A 27,238-nucleotide genomic window follows, 5' to 3' on the forward strand; every position below is an offset into this window, starting at 1 on the left:
TCTAGGTCACATCGCAATTTGTTGTTGTCGCGGAAAAGTGCACGGTCGGTCGTCGGTTGCGTCGATTTTCCGTTAAATACAGCATAGTAAATTCCGAATGCGAAAGAGAAAGTGGCCCAAAATGTAAAACACCAGCGAAAACTAGATCGGTAACCTCAAAGAACGCCGAAATGATAGAATCAAACGTGAATTTAATAGGGTGATCGAAAAATGCAAATGCAAAAGCGAATGCCCGAGAAGTGAAGAGGTGTGCGTGCGCTGTGTGTGTGTGTGTGAAAGAAGAGCTGCAACAAATGAAATACAAATAATAGTGCACAAGTGCCGTTGTATGACCGATAATTGTGGCGCAAATGGATTAATGGCATTTAAGCCGTGTTTAAACATTCGCAGGCGGAAATGTTTAATAGTTTTTAATTGCTCTAGCGGTCGCTGCCCCGACGCTGAGCGTGTGTGTGTGCGAGTGTGTATGTGCATTGGTGAAAGAGGTGGTGGTGAGGAGAGGAGGAGAGTGTAGGAAGAGGAATATGCAACAACTGTGCGATTTTGGTTAGCGGTGGCATTTTTTCGGCTATTTCGAGGGCCGCAAGTCAAAATCAGAAAAACTGATGTGTACACACACATTACTGCCCAGAAACCGAGAAAACGGGGCGAAAGGAAAACTACGAAAGTGGTTGCTCTGCCATGTAGGTGTGTGTTTGTGAGCCTGTGTGTGCCCCTGTGCCGTGCCGTGCGAGAGGAATGCTGCTGCCTGTCTATGTATCACGTTTCGCACAGAGTGTCTGTCGGTGTGTGCGTGAGTGTCTGCTCCGCTGTGCAGTGTTGTATAGTGCATAAATTATGGAATTTCGGATTTCTTTCGAGTCTCGTCTTGGTTTTAGTTTCTGATTTTTCCCTTAATCGATCTGTGCGCTCCCTCTCGCTCGCTCTCTCCTTTTCTCTCCCCCTCGAAAAGGTTGCATCCCCAAGAGATGCACAAAGAGCGAGAGAGATAAACAGACGCCGCCGCCGCCACTAATGCACACGCACACCAGCGCAAATGCAGTTAGCTGGTAAAACTTGTTTTCTCCCTCGCTCTCTCGCCGCGCTCTCGGCAAAAAGAGCAAAAGCCGCTATTCGTATTCGACCGCCGCTGCCGCTACTCGCACTCGCTCCTCTCCCCAGCTCTCTCCCGCTGCTGCCTCTGCTGCTCTCTCGCCACTCGCCAGCTGCCTATATACCATATATATGGCCGATTCAAAGCTAGGCGAGCAAAATTTCCATTGTGTGTGGCGGCCAGCGTTCGCAGTCGGTTCGAAAATTTCTGACTCGTCATTCGTGCGCAAAAAACACAAAATACAACGCAAGGCGTACAAGCCTGAGTAATAGATTAAATATAAACGTATCTTAAAGTACTGTTATTTTTCGAAAAACAAAAAAAACTGCTAGGAACCGCTAATTCTCGGGGTTTCGTGTGTTTGTGTGCGCGCCAGTGTATGTGCCTGTGTCTGCCTATTACTCATCTCTTTTTGCGCTGTAAAAATGCAATTTCGTTTTGAAAAATCGTAAATTGGCTGGGCTTAGGTTCTCGAATACAGCCGAAAAACTCTTACCTATTTTACTTTTTGTCTACATCAACGATTAACGAAAAATCCAACGACTTTCATCGTCGTTTGTGTGTTTCTAGAAGTAAATGTGTGTGTGCGTGTGTGTGTATACTCGCTGCCTTCGGCTGAAAAAAGTCAATTTCTGAGTCGCTCTGCCTCTCGCGGCGGCTCTCTTCAGCATGAATGAAACAGCGAATGAACGAACCCTTGTGAATGTGTGTGAGTGTGTGTGTGTGTGCATGAGTGTAGCAACAAATAAGCAGGGGAAAAACAATAAGAAAATTAACTAATAAATGCAGTTATTTCGAGACCATAAGCAAGTTTAAATAGAGCGCAAGAAGAGTGAATTGTCCTAATGGCGTTTGTATTCCAGCCTTAACCAACAACAACAGCAGCATGCATAATTCAACAGTATGTGTGTTTCATTGCCAAAGCAACGTTTACGTTTAAAACCTCTCGCCAGAGAGCAAATAAATACAAAATACACATAAATAAATAAATCAAATCAACACCAAACAAGCAAACATCAAATAGCAAATTACAAACAAAATTCAGCAACAGCAGCAGCAACAACAACAGCAAAATATCGAAAGCAAAGAAACGAGCCGAAAGAGAGAGCTCTTCAATATTTGTGTATCCGTGTGTGTCGTCCCTCTCGCGCTCTCTCTCTCTCGCGTGTGTCTCCGTGCCTATACCCCTGTGTGTCTGTGTGCGTGCAGCAGAATCAATAATAAAAAATACAAAAAATCCAAATCCAAAGTAAAGAAAATAAGCGAATGTGCAAAATACTGGAGTATATCGAAGAAGTCAACAAAAAATAACAACACATCACACCGGATAAATAACAATAACAGCAATACACTGTGGCCAACTAAGTTGAGAAAATGAGGTGCTGCTGCTGTGCGAAGAAAACAAGCCAAGAACTATGACGCATCAAAATCATCAGACAAACGGCGCAAGTTTGGAGGATTGCCACACAAACTTTTATGCCTTGGTGAGTAGTAGTGGTAGTAGTTGTGCTCCCCCTGCTCTCTTGCAATTGTTTTTATTCTTCGCAGTGAGGTTGTCCATCCTTCTCCCTGCAAGATCTAGGTCAGTGAGGACTCGGGGGGGTGCTCTGCGGAGGGGGGTGGGGGCCTTGTTGGCTTGCGGGGGTGTGTCACCCACACAGCGGCGAAACGGAACCACCGATCATGGGATCCGACCCCGCTCTCGCCATCTCCCTCTCTTCGCCTTATCGATTGGCAGCCACGGCGAAGACGCCGCCGGCAGCCACAGCTGTTTATCGTTATCGCCGCAGATGCTTCGCGAAGCACCGAAAACAGTTTTGATAACTAACCATAGACGTGGGAAGTTAATCTTTTAAATACGCTTGGTGTTGAGATACAGGCAATAAGTCTTCCAGGGGTTAACTTAGGTTTCATAGCAGTACATTACCTTTTTAGGCTTATTCGTAATAATTTGTAATAAATAATTTCAATCGGTTGCATAGACTATTATTTTTTTTAAATACATTTTTTTAAGATGTTCCCCGTTCTGGTTATGGATTGATATTTATTATTTTAATGAGAGTTAAAATTCCGAGAGTTCGAGTGGATCGTTGAGTCAATAAGATTTTAGTCACAGTACTATGTTTTCAAAAATGAATTTGTCATCTTTGAAGTTAACGTTCTTATATGGACATAAAGATACAATATTGTTTTGAATGAATGGGTTTTTTTAAATAATTAATTAGTCACAAATAAAGATATAAAAGAACATTGTTTTCATTAAGAGTAATATAAAATTATGCATATTAATTTTATTATATACTATTATTGGTGCAAAACAGATAAAAAAAAAATGCAAAAATTTGGGATGGTTTTTTTTTTAACTCTGTGAACTGATACTAACATTTTCTTTATTTTAAAGGTACTTATTAGGCGTGAATAGTTAAAAGATAATTTTTTCTTTGATGTTTTCATTTCTGTAAATAGATTCTAAGATACCATCACCATCTGGATGTTTCGGTATTACAGTTATCCGATATAGAGTGAAAGATACTTATTAGCATCTGAATGTCCCGTTACCTATTTCAAGGAACTAAGAGAGAAAGATACTTATAGAGTTAGTGCCCCTGTAAATAGAGGTGATCGTTTTCGGGTGTCCACTGTAGTGCAGTAGTGAAAACGGGTGGCTTTGTGGCAACCTGGCGACTGTTGCTCTGTGACTTTGTGGGCATTGTGACTGCGGCTCGGTGACTTTGTGGCCCATAACAGGTTCTCCTGCTCCCCGAGTCTCAAAAGTCGAGACTAAAACTCAAGACCGCGACTGAGGACTACGTACGACTAGTTTGTTGGCCCCGCTAGTGATTGTTGCTATTGTCTCCTCTCTCTGGCATATTTCTTTAATGAATCTCCCGGCGGCGGGAGGGGGAGACGGGAGAAATGCGAGACGACACAGAAGCCGAAAAAAAGACACGGAAAAGCCGAACGAAATAGTCAAAAAGAAGAGGCGATGACGACGACAATGCGTACAAGTCAACGTGCTCCACTTCCCCCGCTCTCTTCGGCCCGCTCGCCACTTACAACTCTCTTGGAGAGTTTGGAGCAGAGCTGCCGATGGGTGTTGGATGGGAGGAGGGGAGAGGCGGTGGAGCGGGTCGACGCCAGCGAAATAACGAAACAATAACAAACGCGCCAAACTTTCTCTGAGCGCGCGAGAGCGGGCAAGGCGACAGAGCGAGACGGCGAACGCGGGAGAGAGAGCAGTTTGAACTTGAGAGGCACGCGCGCGTGAACAAATACAAATGCAAACACAAGCAAAAAGCATGTCGGAATGATAACAGCCAAAGAGCGGGAGAGGGACACACGCTCTCCTGCTCTCTCGTTGAAGGATTGCAAAAAGTGAGAGGGAGAAAGATAGACAGTGGGCAGATAAAAGATAGAAAAAATCAACCTACGAGATAGCTGCTCGCCCAAAAATAAAAGCCAAACCGAAACGAAGCGAAGAAAAAGCAGCGAGACGAAATGAGAGCGAAAATGAAAACACACACAAAAATGGCAAACACGAAGAGCCGAGCAGCGGCAGCGGAAGAATGTGGAACATTTTTGTCGTCAAGACAAGACGGTGGAAGCAAGAGAGGACTTGTGAAATGGGGAGAATGGCCGGTTTGGGGGAATACCTTTCGGTGCGCCTGTGTGCGTAAGCGACCGCCGCCCGTGTGTGTGTGTGTGCCCGAAGGTGCAGTTATTTATTTTGGCCCCATCTCGCTTTGCCCCATTGATTTAGCACCGCTCGCTTGCCGTTGCCTTCCCACTCGCCACTTGCCACACCAGCAACTTGTTTCCATTTTCCACAATTGTTACCATCTCAAAACCCCCATAAGACGAGTTTCCCTGCCTGTAAAGGTGTGCAAACTGGAGGGGAGATATAATATGTTGAAATACAAAAGTTTATGAATTTTAATAACATTTAGAGAATATTTTTTTTTCTTATCCCAATTGGACGGTTCTTAGGCTAAATAAAAGTGGTCATGGTTATGGAAATACCAGCTTGAGGTTTTGGTTGCGGCTAAATTCCTTAGTATGTAAATTTGATAAAGATAAAGTATTTGTGGCTGGGAAAGTATTTAAAGTAAGTGCTTGGGTTGTCCCATGTAACAGATGCCGTATTTCGGTGGAACTTTCGAGTTTTATGTGGAAGTTTCGAGTTTTTCTTGTGGCTCTGGGGAGTGTTGTATAAAAGCAACGCACCTCTGCAACGGAAGCCGCCAATGACGACCCCAAATGGCTAAAAAAGCTAAAAAGCCAACGGGCCCAGTTAGTCAGTCACTCATTCTGCTTTTTCTCCGTGCTTCTCTCTCATTTTCGCTTTTGTTTCTTCTTCGGTGCCCCCAAGTTTTTCTTGTCTCTGCTGCAGCTCCTCTTCCGCTCCACCCATCCCCCTGCCCCTCGTTCCGCCCACCCTCTGCCGTTTTTTTCGTGCTTTTGTTTTGAGTTGCGAGGCAGCGGAAGATTTTTCGAGCTTCGCTTTGGTCGTTTTTATGCTTTGCTTGTTGTTTTTACTGTTTTTGCTGCTGCCAAGTGCAACGAGGAATGTATTTTTACATGTGTCTGCGTGCGATTCGCAAGATTTCGCAACACTGGTAAATTAGTGGGCAACAATTCAAGATGATTATCGTTTTGCATAGATTGGAATGCACTCAGGAAAAAACGTTGTCCCAAGTCACCAGTACTTGAAACACAAAGATGAAAATTTACCCGCTTAATATTCAGTACTAATTCCCAAGATCGTGACAAAATCAGATATTAGTAATTCAACCTAACGTCATCGTTAGATTTTATACCTAATGCGATGCATTTTATATCGGAATCTCAGTGAGTCAAGAGGTGATGTGTACTTTATTTTTACATTTGAAAGGAATCTATCCAAGTATAACTGCAAAGTTAGGATTTCGCAAACTATTGCGAATTATTGTGAAAGACAAGAGCTTACCTTGCATTCCATCTATTACTGTATATCATAATGGGACCGGTTTAATAGGTCAATGAATTCTACTTTAATTTGATATATTATTAAATGCGGGGATTTTTTAATCTGACATTTTAAAAGTACTTTGCAGGAAATAAACGGTTTTTTATAAACAAAAATTAAATAAGTTTGAATTATGTTAGTTTGAAGGAAATTTATTAAGCACAGTTAGATCTTAGAATAACAATTTCCCAAAGAAGATGTATGCCTATCTTCGGAAGCGAATCCATGACCGTATGTGTTTAAATATAAGTTCATTTAAACTTACTATAAGATGCTTACCTTCAACAACTGAAATAACATTTCTTGAATTAAGACTGCTATTTCCCGTACGTCATTTATAAAAAGAACGTGTAGACATGGAACATTCGTCACGGCGGGGTAAACAAATGATAGGAACTTCCTTATAGATAAAGATAGTGTAGTAGTACTAAGTAGTTATCAGTTGAGTGTGTTACAGAGCCTATTTGGCATTAAGTCTGGCCACCATTACCTCTTAAATACGCATTAGTGACTAATTCTCTACTTACTCTCGCCTTACAGACTGATTTATGTGGAATAAAGTGGCGGAAGTTCGTTAACGGGGAGCGACCGAACGCATCCAGCGATCCTTTGGCGGATCCGATCCTGCGCTCCTATTCGCGATGCATCCAGGCGGACATGCTGTGCGTGTGGAGGAGGGTCCAATCCACGAAGACGGACAACGCCGACCCGAATGCCTTAACCTTCGAGATCACCACCTCGACCAAGGTCCACCCGCCCCTTTCGCTGGCCGCCGCCAAGGAGCTGTGGATCTTCTGGTACGGCGAGGAACCCGATCTCAGTGAACTGGTCGACGCCGAGCTGCTCCGAGTAGCAGGTGAGTTTCTAATGTCTATAAGATCTACGGGGGCAAAATATCTTCGTGCCCTGTGGTTGAACTTTTCCCAAAACGCTGGTTTTTTAGTTACATATATGCAAATATCTGCAAAGACATCCTTTTACTGAAAGCAACATTTTAATTTCACAAAATTTATTTTTTTTTTTTTAGTTTTCAACTTTTTTTAAGTATTTCGAAAGTATCAACCTGAAAAAATACCTATCTTCACCAATTGTTCATAATTAAAACTCAAAAATACTGAATTTCTTATCAGGAGGATATCTTTAGCTGTAGAGATACATTTGCATCTTAAAATTAGCACTTCATAGAAACTAAAAGCCAAAAAAAGCGGTTCGCTGGAAAATGTTAAATTGGTAAACAGTTTAAGCACAAAGTGTTACATTTAAGATCGATTGTAGTAATTTCTCCCCCTCTCTTTCACTCCCACACACACTTTCATGCTCACGCACACTTGCAACTGGGTGATGAATTTAATAAAGCTTCAAGGCCGCATCGCATGCAAGTGCAACAACAAATTTTCGCCATCTCTTTGGCGTGTGGTTGTGCACGCGTTTGTGTGGGTGTATCTGTGTGAGAAAAGCCAAAACAAATGCGACACACAAACAAACAAACAAACAGAGAAACACGCGAAATACATTTCGATTGCGGCTGATGATGATTATTATTATTATGGCTCTCCTTGTTTTCCTCCATCTCCTGCTGTTCCGCTCTCTCCTCCCTCTCCCTCTGCTGCTTTATTTTCCTTTGGCGTCACTCAACTCACATGGCGTCGTTTCGAACCGTCAGCAACAGAGAAGAGAAGAAATTAAGAAAAAACAGCAACAACTGTCAATCGTAGGCGGCTATGTCCTCTCTCCCACCCACCCACACGCAGGGAAAAGCAACGCGAAATAAAATATTAATTTATTTTATACTGATAACTGGATGGAAATTAAAGTTTTTAAGTCATTTTAAAGATATAAAGATATAAACTTGTAATCGTATTTCCTTAAATATTTTTAAACTTTTTTTTTAATTTCACCTAATATTATTTAAAATTTGTTGAAGTAAAAAGCATTAACCTTATAAAATTTGTTTCCCGTGCACCTAAGAAGGAGGAAGAGGAAGCAGTGCTAAAACGTCACCTGTCATTTGCAATGTTTTTCGCTCGCTCTCTCTTTCTCTCTCCCGCTCTCCGGTAATTATGCAAACGAAGAAGAAGGGTGCTCTCGGCGTCTCCCCTTTCTCCACTTCCCTCTCGCTTGCTCTTTCGAGGGTTGTTCAATACACACTGGCCTTCGAAAGACGCTCGCTCTCTTTCGCTCGCCCACCCGCCCCCTCTCTCGCACCCTATCTCCCCTTCTTTCCTTTCTTATCAGCGCATTGCGTGTGGCTACTATTTATTCAATATTTTTGTTATTGCCTCATTATCTCTGACCACTAACTACGTACTACATTGTTCATGGTAGAATTTGAATTTCTCATATTCGGCTTTTCCGTGGCAAATTCCATTACCCAACCACCAATCTCGGGTTGTTCGAGATCCGTAACGCAGCTTTCTATCTTTTTACTGAAATATAATTAAGTTTTATTTAAAACTATATTAAACGGCACATCACACAATGTTGCTCATGTTGTAATCGGTTTTGATTAGTAATTCTCCCCAATGAAATAAAAAAGTATTTTTCAAACACCAAATTACCCAAATCTCACGATTTTGAGATCCTACAGATCGAAATTCGATAACTATAAATTTCCAGAAAAAATTTCCGAAAAATTCTTTTGCTGCATATTGAAAGTTCAAAATATTTTCTATATCTTATTGCGAATTTCAATTTATATACTAGTTTAAAGTAAAACCTTTCATCTGACAGATGCCTTCGGAGTTACAGATTCTTTTTGAAGTGCCCGACTGAGAGATACGAGATACGGAAGTTCGACTGTATCTTTCGTTATCTGCCTACGTCATTGTGGCCCACCGATTTTACAGTTAGCTTTTGCTGCCTGTTGGCTGCGTTAACCTTTTCTTTACTTTTTAGGCGCGCTTTTTGCCGTCTGGAATTGAGAGTTGAATGCACGTCGCTTTTTCCGCTGATGAAATTATCGCCTGGTTTTTGTTTCAGCCTTTGTCATTGTTGCAACGCACTGATGTTGTTTTTGCATTTTTTAATGACAAGGACATTGACTAATTGCATTGACATTACTTTGTCTCCGTCTTTTGGGAGAATTTTCGTTGTCTTTTTATAGCCTTTTCGGCCATAAACAACAAAAGTGGCAAAAAACTGTCGTCCCCCATCTTGTTGTTGGTGTGTGTGTGCGTGCGTGCGAGTGCGTGTGAATGAAATTTGGAAAGAGAGAGAAGAGAGGCGAAGAGAGAGCGCGTATTTGTTACTGTTAGTGCTCCTCTGATTTGCGTGAAAAAGGCAACGCCGCAAATCTCAGCCAGTCAGCACAGTGGAACCAAAACTACCCACAGTGGGCTTTATTGAGATTGACGATGCACTTATCCAAGGGAATTTAGGTTACGTAAAGAAATGAAGTTCTGTTAACATAGCTTGAAAGATATATCACTAAGGGATTTACCTATAACATAATTGACAGACTTAAAAATGTATACTCTAACTAATCTTTATATAATTATTTAAAATTACCCATTTTGGAGTTTGAAAAGTTATAGTTTTTAAATGACAGTTGCCAATTTGAGTGTTATTCAATGTACTTTTATTGTGACTCCACTGTGAACTAATTTACATTCCACTGTGTAGGGCTTTGAGGTTCTCTCTTCCTTCTTGCTGTTCACTTTTGTCGGACACTTTTGGCGATTTTTCGGACAGCAGGCGTCATGGGCAGACACGCCTACACGCTGGAGAATTCTAGTAGCCCCCAATCTCCGTATATACTAGCCTCACTTGCCTCCCCCTCCATCTCCACCCATAAAAAACACTTCACACACGCTACTTGTTGTCATTGTACTTAGAGCTTGTTGTTGTCCTCCGATGCCATACGATTTTTACCTTAAACAGCTGTCATTTTGTACGGGTGTGTGCGTGAGCGTGTTGGGTTCGCTGTGTGCGTGTGCTCCACAATTGGAGCCAATAATTACGTGCTGCTCTCTGCACAAAAGAGACTGGGAGAGACCCTCTCTTCTTGCGATTCTTCGCTCTCAATGAGCTTAAACTGGTTTGCAAGCTTGGGCTTAATTACAATGCGCTTTCTTGTTCGTTTTGTTGTTGTTGCTGTTGTATTTGCCTTTTGCATTCGTGTTTTTACCTGCTTTTTGGTTTTGGCTTTGTTATTGCGCTTACTAAACAATTTTGCTGTGTGTGTGCGCGCAGATTATTGACCTTGATTAAACATTTGTTGCTGCCTGTTGTTCTGGGTGATGTGCTTCTTTTATTTTTTGTGTGTCACGCAAATGCAAAAATGCTAAATAACGCTCTCTTAATTAGACGTTACAATTGTTGTGAAATTCTCACAGGCGGTGGGTGAGAGAGAGTGTTGGGTGTAGAGAGAGGGGGGATCTGCTGCGTTAGCGAAATGTTAACCTAAAATAGCATTGTTTTTTGGGCCACAAACAAAAAGAGCAGCGAAGAGAGTGTGCGTGTGTGGGTGAACGAGAACGAGTGCACGCCTAGCGGCACTTTGTCTCCCAAACAACCACTCTCTCTTACTCGCTACTTTCCACAGACCGACTTGCTGCTGCCACCTCTCTCTTTGCCAGCGAGTGAAAGAGAGGAGCAGCAACATGTGCACAAACCACACGTGCTAAAAAAATACACCCACACAGACAGGCCCTACGTGTTTGCGTGTGTTTGTGGAATTTGCATTGAGCAGTCGCCGTCGATTCCGATTCCCCGATTCCCGATTCCGATTCACCCGATTACGATTCCTGTTTCGAAGCTTTGAAGTTGGAAAAAACAAGGGGGAAGATGCGGATATACAGCAGCTGTGATGGGACGGTGGAAAGCATGAGAAGTGGAATGACCAGTATCTTTTACTCGAAAACCAATGTAAAGTTTAAAATGCGATCGAGGAATTTTTGTATTAGACCCCCTAGAATCAACATAGATGATTCGATGTGTTCTACGGTGTTTCATTATTTCCCAATTTGTTTTTTAAGCTTAAAATTATAAAGAAAAAGTTTAGTAAAATGACTAAATTTTTTTTTCAAATTCTTTGAAATCTTTATTATTAGTAATAATCATGACATCAATAGAACTGGTGTGAACATTGTATTTTGTTTGCTTAGCTTGAAGTCATTATTGGTTCTTTATTTTTTAATTGTTTGTTTGACGTCCCGTTTTGTTACGCTTCGCCTCTCGATTTCCATTTGTTTGTTTGCTGAGAGAGCGGCTGAAGCTGCAGTTGTTGTTGCTTTTGTTTTTGCTGGCCTACCCTTGTGGGCTTTTTAATTTTTTTGTTTTTGGCGAGCTTTGAACTTTTTGACGTTGGGTAGTGTGTCAATGTGTGTGTGTGTGACCTCAGAGAAGAAGAGAAACGAAGAAGAGCCGGCTTGCAGGATGGAAATTGGAAGTGGAAGCGTGGGGATGGGATGGGAAATATGGAGATGGTGGGATAATAATAGTGGTGAGGAAGAGAGAGCAGGAGGAGGAGGCAGACTCTCTCACGCACTCACTCACACACACACTGGCATAATCGTACATTGCCCTTTTATGTCTATGTATGCGTGTGAGTTTTTAAGCGTCGTTGTAAAAAAAAATTCACGCTGATCTCATTGAAGAGAAAAACAATCAAATTGGTTATTAAACGGATTCCTTTCCTGGCTTCGCATGTTACCTATCCGTGTTGTTTACCTTTACGTAATTATATTTGCAACATTTGCTGACCAAAAAGACAAACAAAAAGCAGGAGCAATCAGTGCAGGCGTGGGAATCGAGGGAGAAGAGAATAAGAGAGAGTTCAGACACAAGTGTGTGTGTATGAATGTGTGGGTGGTGGATGCTTGGAATTTTCCAAAAATTTCTAGAATGCCCTTTTTGTTTGTCAAGTCCTTTGCTTCCTCTCCCTCTTCTTCCCCTATCCCACTCTCTCCTTTCGCTTGCTCACTGCCCTTTTCCTTTTGTTTTCACGTGTTTGAACTTCCGCTTGGGATTTGTTTTTTGTTGCCTGGCGGCTTTTTGTCGACCCCTCTTTTTCTTTTCTTCTCACGTTGCATTTTTACATATTCCGCTCCACACATATTTGTATCGTAATCCACCGTTTTTCCTCTTCATCAATACCGCTCTTCGCCCCTCTCTTGTTGGCATTCTACCCGTCTCGCTCTAAGTTTGTTTGTCATCTTTAAAAAAAAACAACACAAATACTGGCACAAACGAAAACAAAACAATAACAAAAATGAATAGCCTTAAACAATTTGTTTTTTAGGCGTGCGCGCGTCGTTGACTTCTCTGTTGCGTGGAAGAGAGAGGGTGAATAGTTGGCGGGGGAAGAAAGAGAGGGATGGGGAGAGAAAGAGAGGTTGATTGTTTTGCGTTGTAGACGTCTCTTCTCCTTGTTTTTCATACTGTTAATTCAATTTCACTTCCCCTCCACTTGTTTTTGTTTTTTGGGTATTTTCCACTTTTGCATTTCAATGAAACCCCGAACTCTATTAGAAACTACAGTGCCAGATAATGCCCAAATATTGTAATACACCCGGTTCTCAGAGATCCATTGATATCTGGAAACTGGATAACTTTGTACATGTGGACATTTAGGAACGGATTTTCACACGCCCACATATATTGAGAGGACGTAAATAGTTAGAACGATGCTATGTTAGACATTCCCCTACTTATCTTAAACATTTTATTACTATCTAATGAGTTTACTATGCGCCAGAATGACAAATGGCTATTAACACTTTCCCTAGGGCTTGTTAATCTGTTGCTTAAACATTATTTTCTTTGAGCTATAAATATTATACATTGAACATTGTTATACATACTTAAAAATGTAATATTCTACCAACCAACCAAATGGCAAGGGGTAACATAGTATTATTATTTAATTAATTATTTAATAACTCTAATAAAATAAATATTTTATTTTTAGCCAACCAAGCGCTTTGGAATGGCACATGGAAAGGAGCCCTCACCTACGAGTGCCGATCGCTGCTCTTCAAGGCGCTGCACAATCTCATGGAGAGGTGAATACTATAAAGAGCTTTAAAACTAATTGAAGTTAACACCTTAATCCAATTCTTATTACAGGTTCGTGCTCACCAAGGACATTGTTCGATTTGGCAAATGGTTCGTGCAGCCCTGCACCTCCAGCGATCGTCTCTTTGGACGAAGGTATGTGACTTACTACATGTTTGGGAAACGAATAACCCCTTAGGATAAAGGCCAAACATTTTGTGAAAATGATGAAAAGCTTCCCATTCGCAAATAGGCCATATCCTAGAGCAATGATTTCAGGAACTCTGTGCAATGGCATTGAAGCTTGTGACGTTGCATCGTTCTTCCTGCGACATTTATAAACAAGTGCTTTATTTTCGAAAGCCCCCAGAAACAATAGTGCTTATGCAGTTTGGTTTCCACATTATGAAATTGATAGTAAACCACTTTTATCAAGCTCATTTTTATAGTGAAAGTCATAAAAGACCCATAAATTGATATCATTATTTGGTTTTTTATGTTTATAGACTTGTTATACCAGTAAATGAATGAATTTGGAAAATAATAATAAAATTATTTAATGATTTTAATAACTAAAAACCTAACTTTAAATATTATATTATGACTAAGTGACAATAATTTTTTTTTAATTTTTTTTAAAGATAATCACTTCTTAAAATTGATTAGTTAGTGGTACTATGAAGTTTTTCGGTTTAAAAAGCATCTAGTATAAAGCAAAAATAGAATTCCTGCTCTTAAAATATCCTTGGCTAATTTCCCCTACGTCTTTTTTTTTTGCAGCTCCCAGCACTTGTCCTTCTCATTCACGTTCTTCGTACATGGCGACACAGTTTGCGCCTCCATAGACTTGCGCGAACATCCCGCAGTGCGTCCGCTGACCAAGGAGCATTTGGCCGAGGCGGCGGCCGCCTTTGCAGCGTCCAGTTCTCCGCCAGGATCGACAGGATCTGCGGCGACAGCGGGCGGAGCAGTGCCTAATTCTGGTCAGGACCCAAATGGCGCCGGAATAGAGCCACTCGATGGCGGCGAGGGGGCGGCCAAGGCAGCGCCACCGGCGCATGCGCGCAAGGTGATGCTGGCCCCCTTCGGAATCGCGGCCATACTCACCGGCAATAGCTATAAGGCCAGCGATCCCATAGCCGAGAAGATCCTCGAGGACTGGGCCTCGTTTTTTCCGCTGTGCAATAAGGACAACTCGGATGTGCCACCCGTGGTGGAAGTGGTGTCGGGTGAGTAACCACCTAAAGATACGTTCCCTCAATGTTTTCTAATCTACTTCGTTAAAATCGTAAACCACAGGTGGTCATAAGATGTATCATCCCACGAACTACGTACTAGTCACCGACCTGGACGACATGGAGCACATGGAGTTCGTCGAGATGCAGAAGATGCAGAGCTCAGTGGGTGGAGCGGCGGCCGAGGCGGCTGTCCTGGCCTCGCTCTCCTGCCCGCCGGGCTCAGCGTCTGCCCCTTCTTCCCTGGGAGCAGCTCCTTCTGCCACAGCGATTCCCGTGGGTCCGGCTTCTCACAATGCTCCAGGAGCAGGAGCCACCGCGTCATCCGCCGCCAAAGAGGTATCCCGCAAGGCGGCGCCCCAAGCCGTCAGCGCCCTGGAGCGTCTCGCCTTCCAGCCCTACTACGATCAACGGCCCACCTCGGGCTTCACCTTCAATACCAACAATACTCACATACCCGCCTCGGCTGCCGTGGAAATGCCGGAGCGCACCTGGCAGGATTGCGTGATGAACACGCTTCATGTGGATGCAGCAGCAGCAGCGGCATCTACCACACCCGCCTCGGGAGCTGGAACAGCTGGCGATGGCGACGAAAATGAGCAGAATAAACCGCCGCAGCAGGACTCCAAGCAACTGGTGCAGCAGCAGATCCAACAGCAGCAGCAGCAGCAGCAACGTCAGAAGCTCTGGAACTTTGTGGATCCCATGCAAAAGGCGCCCTGCATATGCACCAAGTGAGTTTCGTCCTTTTAGTCCTCCGTAGAGTAATTTCCTGCTCTGTTACTTACTCCCTGTATGCAAGGGTAATTATCCAATCTCTAGAGGTCTCAAAACTGTAGCTTAAGTGTATGAAGTTATACAAAAACATTATTTTTGGAAAGCTTGTGAGTGTTGCAACTTTTGTCGAGGTTTTTAAAATCCCATGGGGGGTCTAAAATAAATAAAAATATACTTTATATTTAAGTTTTTCATAATTTGATTTTATGAGAATAATTGAGAATATTTATGAACATCTAAACTAGCCAATTTTTAAAGTTTTTCGAGGAAAACTAAAGTTCCTTATGCTTTTGCAAATATCCTTTTTGTTTTCTTTGTAACTTCGAGGTTTATTTTTATAAAGCTTTTCTTTCTAGAGAATTTTGGAAATACCCCTTTTTATGCGCGTGTTTTTTCTAATTATGACCCTTTTGCTGCCTTTATTAGAATAACCATTGTTTACATTATGCATATAAGATTGATATGAAATTGATGTAGTGGAGATGATGTTGTGCTCCCTCCAAGAACCTAAAAAACCCAAAAACACCAAAAGAACCCGCTTTGATGGCATGCCTAAAAGTATCTTTACCTTAGCAAACATTAGGCAATTAAAGGCGGTAGCTGACCTTCTTTTGACTGTTATCTGTGCATGCGATAGGCAATAGACTTTTTCCGTTCCTCTTTTTTTTCTATACAATTTTTCCTTGAGTTACCTAACCCACACAGCAGCAAGAGCAGCAAAAATAAAATTAAAACTTCAGCCAAGAGACAGAGCTACGAAAGCGAAACGTTGAAACTGTGTTGCTAGTGTCTAAAACCGAAAACAAAAACCAAAAACAAATTTCAGCGCCCAAAGCAGCAGCCACAGCATCAGCAACAGTAGCAACATTAGCAATATCAGCAACAACAAGCGGCAACAGCAGCCGCTGGGATCGCCGGCACTGCGGGCAGCAGTCACCGGCGCCAGTGGCAATAAGTCGTCGTCGTCGTCATCATCATCGTCGTCTTCGTCGTCGTCGTCGTTGTCCTACCAGCAGCATTACCACCAGCAACATCTGCAGCAGCAGCAGCAACAGCGACCGGGAACACCTGTGCCGCCGGCAGCAGCAGCAGCAACATCGCATCATTCCAGTTCCCTGGGCAACACTTCCGCCTCCAATTCTTCCGCGACCGCCCTCCGGCGGCACAATGTGCCGTTCCACAAGCGGTTGCTGCACTCGCTGGCGTCCACCGCCTCCTCCACGGCCTCCACCTTTAGAGCCAAAAACCACAGCAACACCACAACAGACACCAATATACCAAAACAAAGGTTTGTGTGTTGAGTGGAGTGAAGTGAAGTGGCGTCTGTCCATTATAGCCAGTGCTGCCTCTGTTTTAGTTTAACGCTATTGAGTTTTCTCTTTTTCATATACTAAGGCGGTCAAAGTAAAAGCACGGGGGATTATGAAGGGATTTATAAATGTATTAATAAGATAGGATTGATAAAATATTTTTGGGACTTCCTTTGGTAAATAATATAAATAACAGATACATAAATGAATTCACTTTTATGATCAATAAAGTCAATAATTTTGAAAAACAACTTTTGTTATAAAAAACCACAAATGACAGAATAATACTTCAAAACTATGTTTATAAAGAAAATGTGATCCTTAAATGTTGTTTATTAAAATCTTATATTGTATGAGCAGTGTAAGTTTTTAGTTATCCATGATGATGAGTAATCATTTTTCATAATAGGTACTACTGTTTAGAGAAAGGTATATATTGGGTGCTATTATGTTGACCGCTGCTGTATAGACCACCCGACCTCTTACTTTCGCTCTTTCTCCACATTTATATATTTTCCTATCCACTCTCTTCACACGCTCTGTTAACCTTATGATTTCTTATGTTTTATAATTTTGTTGGTTGGTTTTGATGGTTTTGAGCATATTATTTCCGACCCCTAACCAAGTACACTGGAATCTAAACAAGGGGCGCACATAAATTCACCAAGCCCCCTCCCCAAATAAAGGAGTTAGCACACACACACAAACATTTGCGCGTGGCCATCTTGCAATAAACATTTCTAATTCTAGTTCACTTAATCGTTCTTGGTAAATGGTAACTTAGCAAACATTAAAACTGAAAAGAAAACAAAAGACTGCCAGCAATGATATAACAACGAATTGTATAATATTTTCCATTTCGAGGACACACAACACGTTTTGTAGCATTTAACTAGCTTAGTATCTACTGCCCCCACTCTCGTCCAACCCGAAATCCACTCCATTGCCGTTCTCATTTTCTCATGGCCCGTTTTGAAAATACTTGATACTGGATTTTGAGTATGAGTATCTGGTAGATACTCGGTTTATAGTTATTTGGTTTTGGTGCCGCATGCATCTTCGTTTTATTCCTCTAGGTTTTATGCATTTTGTGGAATGATTTTGATTTCTATTGCTGGACCTCTTATTTGTAAATAACAATGTCACATATAACATAAATAATATTGGTGTTTAGACATCTCTAAAGTTTATAAAGAAATTGATTTGAGCGTCTTTAAAGAATGTATTAAAAAATTGTATTATCTTTTCTTTAAGACATCAAAATATTTCGTTTTTCTTATACATTTTGTAAAGATCTTATGAGCACATCTTTATAAATCTTTTATTTTGAAGCTGTGAAGGTTTTGTTTAATATATTTAATCCCCAAACAATGGATGTGGTTTTTGTTTAATTTTGCTTATGGTTATTTTTGGGACACTTTTTTGCTGGAGTATCCCTAGCAATATAATACATATAATACCTGTGAATCCATAGCTACATTATCCGTAGTTTGAGCATTGTACATAACCTATCTAAAAAAAGAGACACCACTTTAGCTTGTCATGTTTTAACTAATTGCTAATTATTTTATTTCTACTTTCATTTTTTCACAGACATCTGGGGAACACACCTCATGGAACGCCACATGGTGGGGCCTCGACGTACTCCAGGAATTCCTTGGGTGGCGACTCCTCGATGCCGGTGGCCTCCGTGGAATCCCCGGCCACGCCGGCCCCTTCTCCGCATCCAAACTCGGCGCATTCGCAACCGACATCCGTGCCTCCCGCTGAGCAAGTGAGTGCAAGTGACGACCCCCAAAATAAATACCAAAGACTTTAGCCAGCTTATTCCATTAACACTGTATTCACCCTTCCCCCTCACAGCTACTCAACATGAGTCCACATGCACCCACTTCCGTTTCCAATCTGCAACAGCCGCCAACGCCCATTGACCATCTTCTGGACAAGAACACACCGGCGCCAACGCCAACGGATCAGCATGACAACAAGAGCATTACGGCCTCGCCTTATGTTCATCAGACGCCCAGCGTAGAGCCGCCTTCCTACACGGATCATGCGGCAGGCGGAGGAGCAGCTGGTGGTCAATCTCTGGGCACTGGGCCGGGTAGTGTGCCCGCCCAGCAACCGGCCACGCCCACAGCGGCAACGTCAGCTGCCGGAGCAGGACCTGGAGGAGCTTCCAACGCAGTTGGAGGATCTACGGTGGGAACAATAAGCGTCAAGAAGCTTGAGATGCAACAGCAGACTCCGTCGGCAGCAATGGCCATCAAACAGGAACCGGGAGCTCAGGGCCGGGGGGCAGGAGGCGTGACTTCGACCACGGAGGCCATGAACAACTTGAGGCGTCTGTACAACCCGCCGAAGCTGACGTTGAAGGATCCGGACAGCTTCTACGACGACGAGTGGCTGAAGGAGGTCATTTACGACTTTCAGTACCAGGAGAACTGGTAAGGATTACAGATATCCTTTTGATTATTGGTTAAAACATCACTCAATATCTTAATTTCTAAATCACAGGGACTATCTGACGGTGAAGCGTCCCAAACTGGATAAGCAACGTCGGCCAAGGTACGCCAAGAACCTGTACGAGGGACACACGCACGTGAAGCCCCTGATGCCATCGCCGGGATCCGTTTATGGCTCGCAGCTGCTCTCCTTGGATGTCTCAGCGACGTCAGCGGCAGGAGGCGTCGGAGGATCAGCGGCGGGCAGTTCCAGCGGAGGATTGGTCGGCATCGCCAACAGCACAGCCAATGGCAGTGATGCGGAGGCCGAAAGCGGGAGCAGCTTCTTCCAGGGCTTGGACATTAAGACAGAGCCCGGATTGCATTCCCCCTCGTGCAAGGAGACCTCGAAATCCTCTGGCGGGGGCAACAGCAGCGGTGGCGGAAGCGGTGGTAATCTGTTTACCGCCGAAGGTCTGAACCCCTCGCTCAACGATTTGGAGCAGTTGTTTGAGACGAGCTCAAACGATGAGTGCAGCAGCGTGCAGATCCATACGCCACCCGATTCCAACAATCCCTCGAATGGCGGCTGCAGTGCTGTGACCAATACGATCGAAGACCTCAAGAGGAGCACGGCAGTGACCAGTGCGGTGGTGGCTGCGGCAGCGGCGGCAGCAGCGGCCTCGGGAGCGGGCAATATCCAGGCGGAGGATCTCACCAAAATGTTCCCCACACCGCCGTCGCACGAGCAGCAGCACCCGAACTCCAGTCCCTGTCAAACGGACGTGGTCATGACGGATCTCAGTGTGGACACCACCACAACCAGTATAACCAGCAGTAGTATCGCCACTACCTGCAACACCACCATTACGAGTAGTATCAACAACACCACCACCACAGGCTGTAGCAACACCAGCAGCAGTATTATCCTGGCAGCCGTACAAGCTCCCGTCACCGTGGTGGCAATCCAGACTGTTTCCAAGCTGGTGAAGCAGGAATACAACCTGGAGTTGGGTAGCCCCGTGGAAGAGCCCATCGATGACTGGAACTACGTCTACCGACCACCGCAGCAGGAAAAGTTTGTGGGTTCCACGCGCTACGCTCCACTGACCAACCTGCCCAGCCAGACGCAACCGCCTTTAAGTTTGCCTCCGGGATGTTTTTACCAACCCACCTGGAGTAGTCACAAGTCCAGAGCAGCCACACTAGCCAAAGCTGCGGCAGCTCAGCAGCAGCAGCATCAGAAGCATCAGGCCCTTCAGCAGCGCATCCAATTGCATCAGCAGAAGTTGCAGCAGCTCCAGCACCAGCATCATCAGCAGCAACAAGCGGCGGCCGCAGCAGCAGCAGCGGCGGCGGGAGGAGTTGGCCACCAGAAGCACCAGCATCAGCATCTTCATGATCTTCTGTCAGCGGCACCAAGGACACCTCTAACGCCTTCGACTGTGCCCCAACCCTTAAGCAGCGGTGGCAGTCAGCTGTTGCTGAATCAATTGAACTGCCCACAGGCGCCGCCGGGCAGCTCCATGCAGCAACTAATGCACCGAGCGGGAATGTCACCCATTTCACCGGGACCCGGTATGGGTCCCTATGCCGCCCGAAGTAGTCCCATGTCGAGGGCGACTCCCACGCATCCGCCGCCGCCATATCCCTACGACTTGGCTGTGGCCAGTCCAGCTACCTCTACATCGTCATACTTGAACCGGCCACTACACTCGCAAGAGCATCCGCACATGCATGGAATGGGCGGCGGAGGAGCAGGTGGCGTCGGAGGTCCCGGACAAGGAGCTGGCGGGCACATGGGCATGATGCCCTACACTGGCGATGCGGGCATTGCCAGTGGTGGAACAGCGATGACAGCCGGGCCCTCGAGTCTGCTCCAAGAGCTGCCAGAAGTGAATTCTGTGCTTGTAAACATCCTGCTGTACGATACCGCTTTGAATGTCTTCCGGGATCACAACTTCGATAGCAGCAGTGTCTGCGTGTGCAATGCGGATACGCAAAAGATAGGCAATATTCGGGGAGCGGATTCCGGAGTGTATGTACCGCTGCCCGGCGTTAGCTTCAATCCATTTCCGACTGGTGGAGGAGGAGGTGGACCGGGAGGAGCAGGAGGAACTGCGGCTGGACAGCGAATGCTTAATGGACCCAGTTCCGCTGGTTTTGGCGGCATGCGGATGATCAATGCCTTTGGGGGTTCGCCGGCCTCTGTTTCTATGCCTGGAGCTGGCTCCGGACATGGTCACGGCCCGAACGGCGGCTCCAACTCGTCATCCTGCACGCCGCCCAGCAGCAATGCCCACATCACCGGCTATGTGGACGATGATCCCGTGGAGTGTACGTGTGGTTTTAGCGCTGTGGTCAACCGAAGACTCTCCCACCGCGCTGGACTCTTCTACGAGGATGAGGTGGAGATCACGGGCATAGCGGATGATCCGGGTAGAAATAAGCAGCCCACGTTACTCAGTATCATCCAGAGTCTCAGCCGGAAGAACCAGATTAAGCCGGGCCCGGGAGAAACGAGTTCTGCGTTGGAGAAAATCGGAGCGGGAGGAGTGGCAAATGGACAACTGGAGCAACTTACTCATGCTGTCTTTGATCTGCTGCTGGATCAGTGCTCCATTATCCAGACCTCCAGTAGTTCGGTGCACAGAGCTCTTCAATCGCATCGGAGACGAATGTCTCGTCAGCGAAGGATCTTTGGCACCAATGGAGCTCCCACCGCCTCATTGGCATCTATTGCAAATGTTCTAGAGTTTATGGATGCGCACGACGTGATCAGCCTGGCCCTGGAGCAAGCGAGATTGGCCTTTGAGAATCAGCGGATGGACAACATGATGGACTTTCATGGCAATGGCAGCAGTAGCTCCCATCAGCAGCAACAACTCACAGCCTTTCACACGCCGCCACCGGCGTTGCGTCACAAGCTGGCGGGAATTGGTGCTGGTCGGTTGACAGTCCACAAGTGGCCATATCTACCCGTCGGCTTCACGCGGAGCAACAAGGAGATTGTGCGCACGATGAACGCTATACAGCCGATGCTGCAGAATGCCTTCCACTGCAAGTCAAGGGGCGGATCAGGTTCCAAGGATGCCAGTTCGTATAACACGGTGAGTGGACCGCTCACCTGGCGGCAGTTCCATCGCCTGGCAGGCCGCGCCTCCGGACAGTGTGAGCCGCAACCCATACCCTCGGTGGTAGTGGGTTACGAGAAGGATTGGATCTCAGTGGCACCGCACTCCATCCACTACTGGGATAAGTTTCTCTTGGAACCGTACTCCTATGCCAGGGATGTGGTCTACGTGGTGGTGTGTCCGGACAACGAGCATGTGACCAGTTGTACGCGCAGCTATTTCCGCGAACTGAGCAGCACCTACGAGATGTGCAAGCTGGGCAAGCACACGCCCATCCGCGGTTGGGAAGGTATCCTGCAGGTTGGCGCTGCCCGCAACAACGTGCCCGCGGAACGGGAGATCACTCCGTTAGATGACTGGCTGCGTACTTTGGAGCATACGGCTCTGGCGGAGCAAATCCGTCGTTATGCAGTGGCTTTCATTCACCAATTGGCTCCATATCTGAGTCGAGTGCCTAATGATAAGACGCTGCTGAATCCACCCGATGGCTCTGGAAACTCTAGCTCCAAGGGAGGCAGCTCTTCAACCTCGAACAGCTCTTCTGTCACTGGATTGCCTGGCGGGGATTTACCCACGGATAATATAAAGCTTGAACCAGGAACAGAAGCTCCAGTTCAGCCGATGGAAACCAATGAAATAAAACAGGAACCAGGGGCAGGGAAGGGAGCCTCTGCAGCAGGAGACACCAAACCCGCTCTGATCCTAGGCGATCCGTTGGGCATGGGCGAGACTTTGGAGGACATCAACCCATCTGCCATTGTCCTCTATGTGGTCAATCCATTTACCTTCGCCTCGGATAGCTGCGAACTGGAGCGACTGGCTTTGATTGCTCTGCTTCGGTGCTATGCGGAACTCTTGAAAGCTGTTCCCGATTCAGTGCGATCGCAGATGAACATACAGATTATATCGCTGGAATCCGTCATGGAACTGGGACCCTGTGGCAATAGGAAGCGCTTCTCCGATGAGATTAGGTGCCTGGCTTTGAACATTTTTTCGCAGTGCCGGCGGCACTTGGTGCATGCACAATCCGTAAAAAGTCTTACAGGCTTCGGAACGGCCGCCAATATGGAGGCCTTCCTCAAGACCAAGGACGAACCCAATCGCCGGGCCTACAAGATGTACACCGCTCCGTTTGTCCTGGCACCGATGCACGAGAGGAATGACAAAACGGACTTCTCCAGATCGGCGGGCAGTATGCATGGACAGAATGAACATCGTTATTCGGTGATGTACTGCAACTACTGCCTGAGCGAGGATCAGGCTTGGCTTCTGGCCACCGCCACGGATGAACGCGGCGAGTTGCTGGAGAAGATCTGCATTAATATCGATGTGCCGAATCGGGCGAGAAGAAGGAAAGCTCCCGCCCGCTATGTGGCACTGAAGAAACTGATGGACTTCATCATGGGAATCATCTCTCAGACGTCGCAGATGTGGCGATTGGTCATCGGCCGCATTGGCAGGATAGGACACAGTGAACTCAAGTCGTGGAGTTACTTGCTCAGCAAGCAACAGCTCCAGAAGGCCTCCAAGCAATTCAAGGACATGTGCAAGCAATGTACACTGATGTATCCACCCACTATCCTCAGTGCCTGCCTGGTGACCCTGGAACCGGATGCCAAGCTGCGCGTGATGCCCGATCAGTTTACGCCGGATGAGCGCTTCTCACAAATCTCCATGCAGAATCCGCTGGCTACGCCGCAGGACGTGACCTGCACCCACATCCTGGTATTTCCCACCAGCGCGGTCTGTGCGGTAAGTTATAACAAATCTATATTATATGATCGATTTCTAAATTTATGAGTTTTCTTCGTTTGCAGCCCTTTACACGCCAGTTCCAGAACGAGCCGCAGGTAGATGACGACTTCCTCACCTTCGAAGAGGAGGGCAACGACGACTTTGACGATGAAATTGGCGATCTCTTCTGGGGGGACAGTAAGTACATAGCTTTAAGACCTGGCCTTCATTTACTAACGACATATGTTTTCCTTAACCAGCTCACATAGACAGGGTTTCCAATCACGGTAGTCCGGGACGCATGGATGACAACCGCAGCTGGCAGAGCGCCGGTGGAAATAACTTCAAGTGTACTCCGCCACAGGAAGTGGAAGAGGTGGGTGATCTATTAGCTAGAGATCTTAGTGGAACTTTTCTTAACTCTCCTTGTGATTTAATTCCAGGTTGGTTCACTCAACCAGCAGCCAATATCGGTGGGCTACATGGTGTCCACGGCGCCGACGGGTCGCATGCCCGCTTGGTTCTGGTCCGCCTGTCCGCATCTAGAGGATGTGTGTCCCGTGTTCCTGAAGACGGCCTTACACCTCCACGTGCCGAGTATACAGTCAGCCGACGATATTCTCAACTCGACCAATGCCCATCAGTCGGCCAACGACCATCCGCTGGACTCGACCCTCACGGCGGATGTGTTGCGCTTCGTCCTCGAGGGATACAATGCCCTCTCCTGGCTAGCCCTCGACTCCAACACACACGATCGTCTCTCCTGTCTGCCCATCAATGTCCAGACGCTGATGGATCTGTACTATCTGACGGCTGCCATAGCCTAAGGTCCGGGATCTCAGATTTCCGGTCTACGGATCCCTTCAAAACTGAATCAATCAAACGCAGTCGCATGCTTCCGTTTGCAGAACTTCCACTAGCTATACCAACCTCAAAGAACAGCAAAATAGAGAACCGAAACCGGATCGAAAGCAGAATCAACACCAAGAGAACCTTGAATCGAAGTTAACAGAATCCAAAAACACCAACAGAACAAGAAGAGCAATAGCAGCAGTTAACGCAACGCACAGATTACTTATCATAATCAACCAGAAAACAAAAACATACATACAAATACAAAGATCACCGATGAGAGCGGCGGATGTATAACATTATCGTCTACCGATAAGTCTTGAACAGCAGCAGCATTACTATTTATTAATCGTCGAGAATTTGTAAGTGTCAAGTGCAAGAATTGTTTGTTTAATTTTATTTTTTTATACCATATACATAGGCTGGCGTTCGATTAGTGTTTAATATTTATAAATATACAACAACAAACCGAGGAGCGAATGAGAAAATAGCGAAAAGCAACAAACAACCACACACATGTAGGCATATAGGTCATATATATACAATAGCGAAGTGGAGTTGAAGTAACATATTTAGCTTAAGTAACAAAGTTTGTACATATTTACAACAGAAGCAACAACAAAGCAAAACAGAAGTGTAATTATACAATTAGTAATTAGTTTACAACAAATTGAACGAGAGGAGGAGGAGACCGTATTTAAATCTAATAAATTAAATCAATAAACTGTGTAAATTTTTGTGCAAAGCGAGAATTAGTTTAAATTTAAATTATACAAGATGAAAGTGTAAAAACCAACCCCAAAACACACGCATTAAACGCCCCACACGATGGAAACAAACAAAACATATATAATTAACTGAAACGGTATACTGTAAATTGCATATATAAAACTATATATATCTGGACGCCAAGCGCAGATGATGAAGGTCGACGAGTTAGGAGTAAGAGGAGGACGAGGACAGGATTAGAGTAAGGATGAGCGTTAGAAAGAGTTTTATTTCGCGTATTTCGTGTGTTTTTTTTTGTGTTGTCTCTTGTATTCGTATAATCCTAGGGAAACATTTGTACTTCACACAGATACTGAACACAACCCACAAACAAACAAACAAAACACACACACCACTCACATAGCCAATTTTCTAATATTGAAATACTTAAACGAAAATGTGTACAAATTAATAATAATGCTTGTAAAGAACGGGAAAGCTTTCTACACTCACCAACAAAAAACAAGAAACACAAGAACCACAATTGATTTTGCACGTTGAAACGATTTTCGCCTAGGCTTAAGTTTAAAACAAAATCAATTAAGTGAAAAAAATGGAAAACAATTATTAAAGAATGAAATTATTTTTACCTGTGTATTTTAATTAGCATAAATTGTGTAAACAACAAAACCTACGATTACAAAGACGTTTTCTAGTAATTATCAAACACCAACATAAAAACCACACACCCTACACCCCCACATGCATATCTTTTAAGTAGTTTCGATTTCATTTAGTATTCTATTATTTGTGTAATAAACCGAACTTATTTGCAAACCAGATTTTTCATTATTTCATTTCATTCCAACCCGTATTTCTATCGCTCAGACACCCGATTTCCCCGATCCCACGTAGAGCATCCATATCTATATATCACGCAAGTGCACGCTGTAAATACGGAACCGCTTACAATCATTTTCTAGAAATCGATATTATCGTGCTTGCCGAGTTTTTCCTAGCTAAGGTTTCAGTTGCCACACACACTCTCTCATTCATTTCCCGGGAAATTCAGAGTCCCCGGGCGCCAATAAAAGCAAATAATTATAGCAATAATTAAGTGTAAAGCACAACAAATGTTTAATGATTAATGGAAAACAACCACTCGAAACATTTACCGCAACAATTGACAACAAGCATTCATAGCAAACCAAAAACCAAGTAAGAAAAAGGAAAAATATATGGATTAAAAACCAAAATGGGAACAGTTTTTTAATAAACCAAACTCAGTTTACGAGTTGAAAATTTTCTAATTAACGATTAGCTTAAACTAAGGACAAAACACAATTCACTTGGAAACGGAGTTGAGGAAAGCGAGCGACTAGAAGTTATACACGTTCATTGTAAAGTTAATTTAGGGCAAGTTCAAGGCTTGGTAACTAATTAAAGATTAAACAAAACAAAAAACCGAAAAACCACAAAACGCAAAGGAAAATACAAACAAAAAAGTGCATTAAGCGTTGAGGAGGAAAACCATTTACTAGCCTAGCCTAAAAAGTATGCAATTATTAAGTTAAATTAGTTTCGAAGGCATCCAGTCGATGAGACCCCAAAGAGGACAGACAAGCGATGAAAGAGGAGCAATTTAAAAAGAGGACAGATATTTGTTTATAAAACAAATGAGCGCATGTTATAGACACCACACACACTATATATATACAAGTATATATGGGTATATATCGAGATTGGGTACGAGAACATGAATGTCAAAATCTAGCTACAGAATTGCATATTATATATATTATATACAATTAAATATTATATAATGGGCAAAAACAAAATGTTGTTGTAGTAAAATTACAATTAAGTTTTGTTTTGCTACCAAGTCAGAAACGAAACAAGAGCAAAATTGATGAGCAAATAGCAAAGGTCAAAAATGGGTCAAATTTTAAA

General features: G+C 44.3%; 1 protein-coding gene and 1 non-coding gene across 8 annotated transcripts in view; both read left to right on the plus strand.

Moving 5' to 3' along the window:
- The window catches only part of LOC108028273 (mediator of RNA polymerase II transcription subunit 13), a 27,412-nt gene continuing 174 nt past the window's right edge, over window positions 1–27,238 (plus strand). Inside the window, exons 1-15 of one of the 7 annotated variants that reach the window (XR_007763689.1) lie at window positions 1–149; window positions 1,957–2,577; window positions 6,639–6,954; window positions 13,009–13,102; window positions 13,167–13,250; window positions 13,875–14,323; window positions 14,394–15,063; window positions 15,933–16,394; window positions 18,010–18,190; window positions 18,280–18,863; window positions 18,934–23,746; window positions 23,812–23,926; window positions 23,989–24,104; window positions 24,172–24,942; window positions 25,002–26,544. Coding sequence is in view for 5 of the 7 variants with exons in the window: in XM_017099973.3 (XP_016955462.1) it covers window positions 2,509–2,577; window positions 6,639–6,954; window positions 13,009–13,102; window positions 13,167–13,250; window positions 13,875–14,323; window positions 14,394–15,063; window positions 15,933–16,394; window positions 18,010–18,190; window positions 18,280–18,863; window positions 18,934–23,746; window positions 23,812–23,926; window positions 23,989–24,104; window positions 24,172–24,555 (8,337 nt within the window). In the remaining 2 variants the exon portion in view is untranslated. Of the gene's footprint in view, window positions 150–1,220; window positions 1,359–1,492; window positions 1,513–1,956; window positions 2,578–6,638; window positions 6,955–13,008; window positions 13,103–13,166; window positions 13,251–13,874; window positions 14,324–14,393; window positions 15,064–15,932; window positions 16,395–18,009; window positions 18,191–18,279; window positions 18,864–18,933; window positions 23,747–23,811; window positions 23,927–23,988; window positions 24,105–24,171; window positions 26,545–27,238 lie in introns of those variants that run through there. The other 6 variants (XR_006368503.1, XM_017099973.3, XM_017099975.3 and 3 more) reach the window with 6 other exon arrangements.
- On the plus strand, window positions 13,290–13,431 carry LOC122819093 (small Cajal body-specific RNA PsiU6-40). Its single transcript, XR_006368544.1, has one exon. It is a non-coding gene; the product is annotated as a small Cajal body-specific RNA PsiU6-40 (non-coding RNA).

Source organism: Drosophila biarmipes, chromosome 3L, assembly GCF_025231255.1.
Source record: "Drosophila biarmipes strain raj3 chromosome 3L, RU_DBia_V1.1, whole genome shotgun sequence".
Classification (NCBI taxonomy): Eukaryota; Metazoa; Arthropoda; class Insecta; order Diptera; family Drosophilidae; genus Drosophila; species Drosophila biarmipes.